General features: G+C 40.4%; 1 protein-coding gene across 1 annotated transcript in view; it reads left to right on the top strand.

The window, feature by feature from the left end:
* The window catches only part of camkvl (CaM kinase-like vesicle-associated, like), a 36,267-nt gene that overhangs the window by 15,438 nt on the left and 7,652 nt on the right, over positions 1-13,177 (top strand). The window contains exons 2-4 of the mRNA XM_078253975.1: positions 10,996-11,102; positions 12,606-12,737; positions 13,048-13,122. Of these exons, the coding sequence (XP_078110101.1) occupies positions 11,008-11,102; positions 12,606-12,737; positions 13,048-13,122 (302 nt within the window). The 5' untranslated portion in view covers positions 10,996-11,007. The remainder of the gene's footprint in view (positions 1-10,995; positions 11,103-12,605; positions 12,738-13,047; positions 13,123-13,177) is intronic.

Genomic DNA, 13,177 nt, shown 5'->3' on the forward strand with positions numbered 1-13,177 from the left:
AGGGCAAACCTTACAATGAGACCAGTGGCTAAACACATGGGCACATGCAGTTGAATTTGTGTGTCTGTGTGTGTAGGTGGATCATGGGTAGGAGCATTAGTGTCTGATAGAATGTGTGTGTGTGTGTGTGTGTGTGTGTGTGTGTGTGTGTGTGTGTGTGTGTGTGTGTGTGTGTGTGTGTGAGAGAGAGAGAGAGAGAGAGAGAGAGAGAGAGAGAGAGAGAGAGAGAGTTCTCTTTCAACACCAGTGTTTCTCAAGCATCCAAAAGTGGATTAAGTGGAACCAAAAGTCATCGCTTCAATCCTGCACTGGAAGTGCATTTGACAGAGAATGTTGTTTCTCTCCACTGACCCCACTCATAAAACACACACATGTATAATGCACACACGCTAATAGACACAGCCGTCCGCTTTCCACATTTGTTCCCCTGAGTATTACATATCCTCTGAATGTTTTATAGTAATCTCAAACTTCAGAAACATTAGCAACATTCCCTCCTCCCTGTCCTTTTGTCTGTGTGCATGTGTTGCTGACGGGAGTCGTTTAATTCAATGGTTTTATGTTTGACACGTGAGCCATGTCGTGTCTGCCTAGCATGTTTATTTTTTTCTGCAACTTCTATTTTTGCATGCAAGACTGAAGCACGAAATACAATACAATTTAAATAGTTTTTTTTGCGTTTTACTTGTGAATGTTGTATAAATACAATATTTATTGTCAAGAAAGAGATATTGCATTGTTTTCCTCACACTTGAAGGCGCTGTACAGGTAGAAGCATTGTGGTATAGTTGTATGACTATATGAGAAGTAAATCACAAAATATCTGTAGAGTGTCTTCTGTTTTAAAACTTGCTATAACTACAAACTGAGTAACAACAACAACAACAACAGCAACAACAAACACAATATTTAAAGGGTGTCTCACACACTTTATTATATATTATTTATTTATTTGCATCCCAATTCAGACTTAATTACAGAGGTTCTAAGATATGGAATTCTCTCCCTCCCAGCCTATGGAAACTTTCTCCACTATCATTAACAAAAGTGAGATGGCGCCCAGATATCTCAGTTGGTAGAGCGGGCGCCCATATATAGAGGTTTACTCTTCGATGCAGCGGGCCCGGGGTTCGACTCCGACCTGTGGCACTTTGCTGCCTGTCATTCCCCCACTCTCTCACTTTCATGTCTTCAGCTGTCCTGTCAAATAAAGGCCTAAAAATGCCACACACAAAAAAAATCTGTGAGAAATATATATTTGTTTTTACATATTGGGCATATTGATTGTTAATTTCACTACATTCACTGTGGTACACTGGCAGTATTTACTGAATGTCCTTGCTCCACACAGAAGCAAACAATTCTCTGAAGGCACATGTGCTCACGGCTCATCAATTATTAGTGTGGTTCATATATAGGGGATGTGGAAGCAATAAACACCAGTACAATGTGGTACAATACAATACAAATGCCTTACTATTTTATCGGATACTCCCTCTTCCCTCAAATTCAATTTGAGAATAAAATATTAGGTACAACTAATCTAAAACACACAAACTAAAAACATTAGCCTCAACTGGTTCATAGTTTTCAGTCACGTGACTGGCGCAGAGACCTGCAGGGCACTGGGAACTCCATAGAGGTACGGCACACAATGCGCTATTTCAATCATTTAAGTGTATGTATTTCAACTAGCTAGCACACTAGCTAGCTACGCTGCTCATTAACTCTTTGATCATAACATGACATCAAAAGTTTCACTACTGCTCATTTTAATGGAGGGAAAATGAAGGCTCGCTAGTGCAGTGCATAGTGGTGGAGCATAGCTAGGTAGTTGAAAAGTTGTCTACTTCCGCTTTAAAAACAGCTATGTCTCTGCTAAAGCTGTAGGCTACTTTAGCAATCTTTAGCTACATAGCAATATATCTTGTGGAGACTACTGGCGTCTTTTCTGCAGAAAGTTGCCACATTTGTCGCCAGTCGCTTTTGTGAAAAAAAGGGGATCTGAAAAGTGAGACACTGAGACACTGAGTGCGGCACCTATATTTGCACAAATCCACAATATCCACCTCTATGGGTTTTTGTTCTGAGATGGGATTCTGTAACACAGCCCGGGTTTGTCTCTCTTCAGTTTGTGCATCCAATTGCACAACAAGTATCTGACATTTTGGATACAGTGTGGTAAAAGCTGAGCTGACTTGTTCGCAGAGGGCAGCTTAGTTTTGCCCTCAAGGTGCACGTTCCTATACTTATAATAAGTACAGCCTCACAGAACGACTATGGCTGTAGACAACAACTACATCTGCTATGTTTAAAAGATTGGACATCTAAACAGGTAGCAACCTCCAGCCCCCCAATTCCAGTATCTGAACTCTGATTCTAATGTTGAGGACAAACCATTACAGGATACGTGTGATTGTGAGTGAGAGAGAGAGAGAGAGAGAGAGAGAGAGAGAGAGAGAGAGAGAGAGAGAGAGAAATGCTCTAAATGTGTAAACGCATTTGTGATTGTCTTCCTTTTGTCCTCGATTATGATCCCCTACTCACCTCCCCATTACTCACTCGCACTTGAGCTCGCTGTCAATTGGAGCTCTGATTTTGATTTTACGTCTGACTTGGAAGTGCTTGTTCCTGCCTCTTTTTGTGAGATTTTGTACATATTCAAATTATCCACACAAAAAGTTACTTACTTACACTGATAAAATTCACACACTATATCCATCTTTGGTGTGTATATTATATGTATGCAGTGTGTATGTGTGTTCTTGTGGGTCTTGCCTCAGGCTATTCTGGTTGCTATTCTGAGCAAACCTGTCAGCCAGATGTTGCATCATTCTTCGTAAGCTACAGACATGCACACATACACACACTTTTCGCAAAAACAAAACAAAAGGTACTCTGTGGCCCTTTTCCCTGAGGACACACTTAGGCTACTGTCCAAGACGTGCACAAACCCACTCTCGTAAAGAGGGGACAGGAAACAGAGGACACACGGGGTGAAGGGAGAGGTGAGAAGGGGAGGATTTCTGACAGACTGGTGTAAGGTTTAGAAACATGAAACCTATAATGTAAGTGTGTGTGTGTGTGTGTGTGTGTGTGTGTGTGTGTGTGTGTGTGTGTGTGTGTGTGTGTGTGTGTGTGTGTGTGTGTGCGCATGTGTGCGTGCGTGTGTGGCACTACAAGAATTTGGTAAATTTTTATATTGTTTCTCTCTCTGGGCAGATGTGATACATTTTCATTAGAGCGTTTCCTTATTAAGCCTATCTCTGTCCTTGTGTATGCCTTGCAGTCACACACACTCACTTTCTCTTTCCCTCACACACACACATGCACAGGCCTTAGATGAGAGCCGCTCTGTGAGCAATAAGGGACTTAGTGTTTATAGCAAGCTCAGTGGAAGAAGCAAATGTATACTTGTAAATAGGGGTATCGATGCAACACACACACACACACACACACACACACATATATATATATATATATATACTTGCCATTATGTGATTACCACACATGCGTAGCTCTTAATAATATAAGTTTTGTGCAAGAGTGTGTGTATTTAGAATGGGAATCGATTCCCCCTCTTTCTCAATCTTGTGTCCTGCAGTACACTTGATTTTAACAAGCACAGTAATTCTGATAATTGACCCTTCATCTGCTTCTCCACTTCATCTCTGTCAGTTCGTCTCTCCTGTGTACTCTGTCGCGTCCTCGCAAACTCTTTTATTTGTCCCACTTTACGTCACAGCATCCTGATTAGGCCTGGGACCAACCTCAGGCAGCTGCGTGCGCTGCTAAATATTGCACATCAAATATTGCTCATCAACTCAGGCGATGAGTTCTGTAGGAATGAGTGGATGGATCTCTGTTTAATGTCATTATCTCACTGTAAATACAATTTGAAAGCCAAAATGGTATTGATGACAATATGAAAGTACTTTCAGCTGCATCTAGAATATTCATTGTCTTATTATTTCCTAATTACACCTAGTTCAATTCTTACATAAGGTTGTGAATCTAGTTAATATCCTCCAAGAAATTTTAAACCCTCAGCACTATGAATGCTGGGTAAAAAGTAAATTTTTGCCATGTTTATTTTTCTGTCAAGTCCATTAAATCATGGCTGGTCTTGAATGATCAATATGGAACAGGCTGCAACTGTCATGTCTTGTTATACACAGATGAAGAAACACACAAGACACACACACAAATTATTATCAAAGTGCAGAGCAAATATGTGATAATCATTATTGAATGATATCAATATTGTTAGAATATATTTTGTGAAAAGAGTTAAGAAGAGGTTTTATAGGATATGGTGTTGACCTTGTTGCCTTTTTATGCACCCTGGGTTATGAGAGGCCATTTAGTTTTACAGTGATTAGACATTATAAAAGGAGTGTGAGAAAGATCTTCTCTGATCGGGGGAGGGAGCGAGGCAACAATGGTCAACATTTTGCAAGCGCGGGATTTGTGACACAAAGTATGGAAATTACCTGGCTCTCACGAAAACTCCTTAAAGTTTGCAGGAGATTAAAGCACACAAGTGTTCAAATCCAACAATAGCGACTTGTCTCCGTTGAGCTGAGTGGGAAAAGTCAAGGTCATTTTTCATACAGTGTGTTACAGAATCTTAGGAGCTGGCTGGAGCCAGAAGATCTGGACTGTATCCAACTGATGACAGCACATCCAGAGTTTGGGATGGAACTGGATAAATAAGAGAGCATTTTAAGTTAGGGCATCAGATGCTGGGGAAATCTTTGACTGACCAATAGGTGAAAGGTAGACCTGTATAGTATCTGATCTGTATGCATACACTCTTGTATTTTGCAATATCATTTTTCACTAAAGCTTGTTAGTAACTTTAACTGGACAAATCCTGAGTCTTATTTCTCTGATCTACCAGTAAACGAACACCATCCAGAGTGAAGTGACCATAAAATTGGAGTCAGATTAAGTCGGGCCTTTTTTTAGGGCCAGACCGGTCAATTACGGTCACATTTTAGTATAAAATCCTACAATATATATCAAATCTTATTAAGACCTGATTGTAATGGTGGGCTTTAATTTACCCCTCTGAGGGCTTTCTGGACACAGAACATTTCCTTCCATTATACTGTGTGTTTGACATGTGTGAGTGTTTCTTAAATATATATTTATTTAATTTACTTGCTCACAGATACACAAACATCCCGGAAGGGCGAGTGTATCAGGATCAGTGGTTGTAAAGTGAAGGAATGGCAAACATGTCCACAATCTTCCTCTCTGTTATTCCCATTAGTGTAACAGTTAGAACATCAGGGGTTGCCACATCAGTCATAACCCCTGATGTTCTTCTTCTCCCCCACCTCAGTGAGGAGTTGCCATGATTAAACCTTTTGGACTAGAGCTCCACTAAAACGGGGATGGGCAAGGGCAAAACGATGAGATGAAAGCCACACAGAGGCAGTCAAAGGTGCAGGAGTGGGAACAAAAGAAAAAAGAAAGGGAAAAAGCAAGAGAGGCAGGGAAAGACAAAGAGGCTTTTAAGTGAAATGATCCCTTTGTCTGGTTGAAAAGAGGAACACATTATTCTTGTAGAATCACACACACCTGTGTCCATGCTACCGTGATAGGCTGAGTGAAATGTCAAACACTAATGAGGGACAGATATATTCAGTGTTGGGAAGGATACTTTCAAATTACAGAATACAGAATACATGCCCAAAAATGTAATTTGTAACGTATTCCGTTACGTTACTCAATCTGAGTAACGTATTCTGAATACTTGGATTACTTCCACATTGAATTGCATTTTATAAGTGTAGGAATGCGGCCATCACATACAGCTTACTAAACAGGCCTATTCTGTTGTGTTCTTCTGTTCCAACTGGCTGAATGTGTACCTAAACAAGCAGATAGATTTTTGTATTTGTAGTCCCAAACTGCATACTACAAAAATGTGGAGTAATTTGGACGCTGAAAGGAAGTTAGTTGCACTGCAGTGCACAGTTATATTTCGTTCTCCCTTCTCTTTCTTTAATGTGAAATGCTGTTTGAATTTCCAAGATAGAAATGCATTCCTGCCCTGGCTCTGTTGTGCCGGTCCATCTCTACCTCTATCAGTGCACGCAAATAGCTAATTTTTTCATTTTCATATTGGGGCTTCTGGGAAATGCATGGAGTTGCAAGAGTGAATAAACCCGTGAAACAGAGAAGTATCGTCATGTAATCCATTGATTTCAACAATGTAACTGTATTCTAAATACCAACTATTTAAATTGTAACTGTAATGGAATACAGTTACTCATAATTTGTATTCTGAATACGTAACGCCAGTACATGTATTCCGTTACTCCCCAACACTGGGTATATTCAGTATTCTTCTCTGGCACTTAAGGATGGGCATATAGTGACGTACGAGCTGTACAATGTGTGTGCTTACTTCTGGATGTACATGCATGTGGAGATTGCACAGTGTGTGTGTGTGTGTGTGTGTGTGTGTGTGTGTGTGTGTGTGTGTGTGTGTGTGTGTGTGTGTGTGTGTGTGTGTGCGTGTGTAACTCAGGTGCTCATATGGAGACATGCGAGGTCTGCCATCTCTTGTTCACACAGGCGGAAGTAACCTGAGGTCACTCAGCCACAGTACCTCTGCTGCTCTGACTCTTGTCCTGAGGCAAACATTGACATGCTTGTTATATATATTTAATGAGCACACACACTCACACAAATCTTGTTGTTTCTCTTATCATACTGTAGATCTAGTGCCACCTCTCAACAAAGCCAATGTGGCATTAATCCCCTTGTGCAGATATCAGGATTTGGTATTGTGGTGATGCTGATAATGACAATGTTGATTTACAAGTATCGCTGGGATGCATCTGTATGACAGTGACACACCGACACACCTAACCACTTGAATGATAACACAGAAAGACTCTGTAATAGCAGCTGCACACAGTAGTCAGTGAACTATTTACATTACATACATGTCCTATTATTCTCAGCTTTCTGTAATGGAGGCACATCCAACACCACACTAGCCACGGCAGCTTGTCACACAGAACATAGACCTGCTGACTGTAATCACTGCTTTTTCTTTTCATATTCCTTTTTTTCCTTGTTTTGGATTGAGCACTGGCTTAATAGGATAGGGTGGCTAAAGAGATGAGTGCCAGTGAATAGCAGATTTTCTTAGAATAACCTTGACGCTGAGAACCTCTGAAACACTTCCCCTCTGAGCTGATAAAAATATTCTATTCCATTTGATTCATTTTTTAGCTTTGCTACAGCTTAAACACAACACTTGTGAACAAGCACACAGACACACTCATACACAGAGACTTGCACAAGCAATTTGATTCAAGATGCTGAAGATAAAGTGTGATGTCTCCGTGTCCCTTCACACTTGAGTCTGTGCATGCCTGTGTGTCCTAATGGGTGTGCATTTTAAAGGTATAAGCACAACGTACCCCGTACGGTACAAACCATGCAATTCTCAACAATTCCTCATTTTTGTGTTGCATAACACCATACCTCCATCCTTTTTCAAAAGGATGGACACAGATTTTTAGTCAAATTATTCAAGTCAAAAAAGTTTATCAAGAGTTTTGTTTCATCATGTCAGAGCTTTGACTGTTTTGACAACACACTAAAAATGGCACAATAACTGGTTGGAAAATACTTCATAATTTCAGAAAATAATATAATCACAGTCGCATTACCAGATCGTAGCGAAGTGACAGTTTCACTACGTACAAACAATGAGGATGAATAAAAAAAACTTACAAACATGACACTGGATGTTCCATCGTCTTTACATGGAATGAATGTGTGGACAGTTTTTGGATTGTAACTGTAAAATGTACAGATGAAAAACAGAAATGCATGACTGTGGAAATTATTGAATAGCGTTTAAAAAACATTAATAATTACTGCCGCTGAAATGTCAAAACAACCAGAACAGAGTGCCCAGTTTTAGTGATTCAAAGCAGCGCCTGCTGATGAAAGATCAGTGGTGGTGTCACTGGGTATGGCTGGAATGTTGCATTGTACTTCAATGCTTTCATTTTATCTCTGATATTGTGTTACCTTCACCAACCTCACAGATATTAAGAATGCTTGCTATGAATTTGTTTTACAGAGAGGCTGCCATGTCAGCATGCCTTTAAATGCTCTCTGACTTTGGGGACAGCCCTTCGTACCCTCATAAAAATGAGTCACACAGCACATTATCACACATGGCCTGTTGGCACATACCTACATGCACCCACATGCGCATACCGACACATTCACCTGTGCAAACATTCACACGAACATAGTTGTGAAGCTGTGAGGTTGAGAGGTTCTCTCAATCTGCCTCTGCACTTCTGTGTTTTACACTTTGTTCTCATGTACACTTTCTTCTCTATCCTTTTCACTTAGTCACAGGGCACCTTCCTCCTTGGCTTTCTGTTCCCATTGTTTCTCACCTCTTTCCTCCCATCTTTTCCTCTCTTCCCTTCTCATCTCATTTCTTCTCCTATCCTCCCATATCGCCTCCTACTCTCAGTTGACTTCAAGGTTCGTACTGACTCAGTATTGGGCGGGTATGGTGTTTTTAAGGCATCTGAGTTTTTAGGGCGAGAAACAATCACCAGTGACACAAGAGAAGAATGACAAACATATATCTAAAGTAGAGGACAGACAATAAACACCTATCTTCACACCTCAAACACAAACAGTTGGCTGATATTCTTTATGAAGACAGCTAGCCTTCAAGTCTTCAGGGAATAATATCAATAAGGGAAGAGCATCACTCAAAGTTTTCGACTAAAGGTAAACCCATCATGACTATGGAGAAACAAAAAAATGATGCCAGTGTTAGGACTTGAAGATTCACAGATGTTGAAATAGTAGCTCCAGAAAATCCCCAACATTGTTCCTAGGTCACTGCTAACATTTTGAAAATCAACTGTGGCCTGGAGAGTATCTCTAAAGTTAGAGAGAGTATGGTGGCCAGCAGGGATGGAGTTTTAGAGCAGGCAAAAGACTTAAAACTGTGTAGAACCATAGTGCTCAAAAGTTAGCATCTCAAAAAGTTATTGGCAAGCTTATCTGCTGACATTTGTTGCTTGGCAGCTGTTACTATATTTCAGTGGGGACGCTCTGTTCCCACAGGGATGGAGGCGCTCCATTCACATCAAGCCAGCATTACCTTCACTGTCCTGGACCTTGTAAAGCAATGTTGTGCTTACATAATCTTCTGGCAAAACTAGGCCTTTTCAATCCACCACTAAATTCCCTTCAGTCTCACTGGGGCATTACGCTTACACAAGGACGCATATATGGACACACGTGTACACACACACACACACACACACACACACACACACACAAACACATACCCTTCTGCTCAAATTTATATCTGTACATGTGACATATCCGCATCAACCTTCGCACTTTGCTCAGACATACACACGCGCACTCATGCATGCACACAAATACACACAAACAGTGTATCCCTGCGCTCTGGATTAGGGGTACAGATTAGAGATTAGGGCCAGCACTGGGATTACACAGTACTCTCCAGCCCTGCCTCCACCATAGATCAGAAGCACCTCTGCCCCTATCATCTACAATGGTGATGCTTCACAGAGAGAGAAAGAGAGAGAGAGTATTTTATATCACTGCTATTCATTCCTTAATCCTAAATTAGCACTGAGGTCATTACCTCTGAGGATTTCTATTGTCTCTCTGTTCTTAGTTCTCACATCATAGTCTCTACTTTTCTCATTTCTTTTCTTTCTCCATCTCTGCATAACACACAACACAATCCTGAAGTCCACTTCGCTAGCTGCCTCTAGCATCACTCACAATAACCACGACTCCCATTTCCTCCTATCACATATTTCCTGATTTGGTCAATTCCATTGTTGTCTTGATGCAGTCACAAGCCCCCACTGGAGGGAGACATCTCTACAAAGGGAAAGTCAAGAGAAACAATAGAAATAAGTTATCCAATAGGAATGTGTTTTGTCAGGTATTTAGGAGAGGAGGACATTAAGGATAGATGGCTGAAGCTTCCAGGGAATATGTCTCCTAAAGTAGATGGAGTGTTGAAGGATGGGGGTGAGGATTGCCTGAGGACTGTGGTGAGATGGTATATTGATTGCTGATTCACTATCTAGATCCTTGATTTTCTACCTGGCTGTTTGGGACCTCCTGGGGGTCACAAGCTATTTTAGGCTGGTGAAATACATGTACATATATATATATATATATATATATATATATATATATACTGTACAAAATCATTGGCATGGATGTTGTTTTTTTACACTTGTGAAGTGCATTTTTCAGGCGAAATGCTAACATTGAGCTGTGAGGTGAAAGGAGGAGTTAGAAGTCATTCACAGCAAGTTTAAAAGGTCATGAACTACTGATCTAGATCAAAAGACAAATCCAAAATTACACCCACACACATGCAGACTACAAACAAAAAACTAATTTTCCTGTCATTAAAACCCAGTGCTGTCAGTGTTACTTGGGGCACCAGTGATTGCTGAGGAAGCCAGCTGCTTTAGGGACACAGGGACACTGCCCTTTATAAATAAAGTTTAACTTGAACTTGACAGACGTTGCACAGAATCTGCAGACTTTAGAAGAGTAGAGAGAAGCTTAGTGGGTAGCTTAGTATCTGTTGACAAGGCTGGCACGCAACCAGGCTGCCAGAAGCATTAGTATCCAGATTCGTTCAGAAATAGACTTAGCTGTATCCGTGGTTCTCCAATGTACTGTATATTTTCAAGGCTAATAGTAACGGCACTACCTTGGTGTCTCTAACTTCAACCACTGGAGGCTTTCATAAAGTTTCATCAGTCCTTCTTTTCCGCTTTTACATGCGTATCCATGCTGCTCTGCAATCCCTTTATCTGTGTGTTACCTGAAGGTGTCATCAAAATAATTCATGCTTTCCTTTCCCCCTTTGTAGTGCAATGATCGAAATTGATTGAAATGTCTTTTTTCTTTATTTCTTAGCTGAATGCCGTCATGCCATTTGGGTGCCTTGCCCTGCGAGATGGGCGGAGTTACGATAGCATGTCTGATGTCACGGACAAATATGAGATTGGACAGGTCCTCCGAGCGTAAGTACCATTAAGCTTTATGCATGGATCTTTGTTGCCTTTTTTCCCTCCTCTCGCATGTAGAATTCATGGACTCATTCGGGTATTCCCAAATGGCCTTTATTCCCTTTATGAATAATTTCAAATTGGATTTTCCCTGCAGATTTGGTTTGGCAAATGGTTTTACTGAAGAAATGACAGAAGGTAATAGCATGAGGCTAGTGTGTAATAGACTTAAGAGACACATTTTTCACTTTTTAGCCAAACAAATGTCTGTATATTTGTGATCATGACAGTTCATGAAACACACTGTTGGAGGTATATCATTTATTATGTTTAAATATTCTGTGTCATGCCTGAAAAAAAGCAAAAAAAATATTTTGGACATATTTTGAAAGATATGTGAAACTCATTGCTGCTTGACTGGCCGCATACTAAAAGTTTTCTTCTCATGAACACATCCTTGACACATTGAAGGCGCACACACACACATACACACACACACACACACACACACACACACACACACACACACAAACACAAACACACATACACTCATACCAATCAGTGTAAGGCCATATGGCAACATCAGCATCTGGCCTCAGAGATTTCTGCTCATCTTTTATATAACAGACACACACACACATACACACACATACACACACACACACACACACACACACACACACACACACACACACACATACACACACTGATACATACAAACACACACACACACACACAAACACACACACACACACGCGTCAAGTTGGCCACGGAGCTCCAGCCAAAAGGAAGCGGGCAGCGTTTCGTGAGTGGTTTGTTGTTCTTCCGCCTCCTGTCTGAACCTGGCATGAGAATTTCTCATTGAGGGTGATGAGTAGATGTGCTTCCAGCCCATTTTCAGAGTGTTTTTCTACGTGGGAAAAGCATTTTTAAAAAATATAAGAGTATTTTCACATACTTAAAACATGTCTGGAGGGGGACTTTTACATTTGAATGTTTAGAACTATTCACAAATAGTCTACATATAAAAAGAAAGAAAGAAAGAAAGAAAGAAAGAAAGAAAGAAAGAAAGAAAGAAAGAAAGAAAGAAAGAAAGAAAGAAAGAAAAGAGCACCATTGAATTTTCCTTGACAGTATTTATTGGCCATGAAAGATTTAATGTGAAATGTGTAGTTTATTTTTGCATCACACAGCTTCTCAAAATCCATTTGCCTTAAGCACTGTATGCCCTAACGACTCAAAACCAGACAATGATAGCTCATGATAGCCATAGACCCATTTCGGATTTGTTATTTATGACCCTTTCATTCTACTCAGTGACTCTCGACCCAATTCAATTCTTTGACTGTATTTCACCAAAAACAGTGTACTTTGTCTCCCTATTATGCTGTGTGCTTGGGCAATAACAACATCCATCATTTTTTTCCAAAAGCATCTTCACATATTTTGTGCTCTAACATTATATTTATCTTCTCTGCCTTGTCTTCTGTCTGTCTTTCTATTTTTTTTCTTGCGTAGGAAGGAGTTCTGTGAGCTGTGCTTGGCTAAGGACAGACAGACAGACAAGGTGTTTGTCTGCAAGAAATTCCTCAAGAAAGACGGCAGGAAAGTCCGCAAGGCTGCCAAGAACGAAATCATGATCCTGAAATTGTAAGCAGTCGGTCTGTGCACAGATGGATGTATGTTTGAGGGATGGAGAGAGGCAGAGAGAGAGAGAGGGAGAATTATCGAGAGTTATTTGTAATTTCTGTTCATATTTTCAGTTACACAATCCATGCAATAACCCTGGTTAATAATGTAAGCTGTATTTGAAGTATCTACCAAGCTAAAGAGATTTACACCCCGCAATCTTGTATATAAGGTAATTTAAAAGCCAAAGAATAGTTAGCACCCTTCAGTTGCATGTGTGACCCTTCACTGTTGAAAGGTTACAGTCTGTGACTCATTTTTGCTGTTCCAGGATCAACCATCCAAACATCCTTCAGCTGATAGACACATTCGAGACCCGGAAAGAATACCTCATCATCCAGGAACTGTGAGCGTTTCTTTTACTGTTTCACTATTTATCTTTTTTGTGTAAGCAATGTGTA

Source organism: Sander vitreus, chromosome 7 (genome assembly GCF_031162955.1).
Source record: "Sander vitreus isolate 19-12246 chromosome 7, sanVit1, whole genome shotgun sequence".
In the NCBI taxonomy this organism is placed as follows: domain Eukaryota; kingdom Metazoa; phylum Chordata; class Actinopteri; order Perciformes; family Percidae; genus Sander; species Sander vitreus.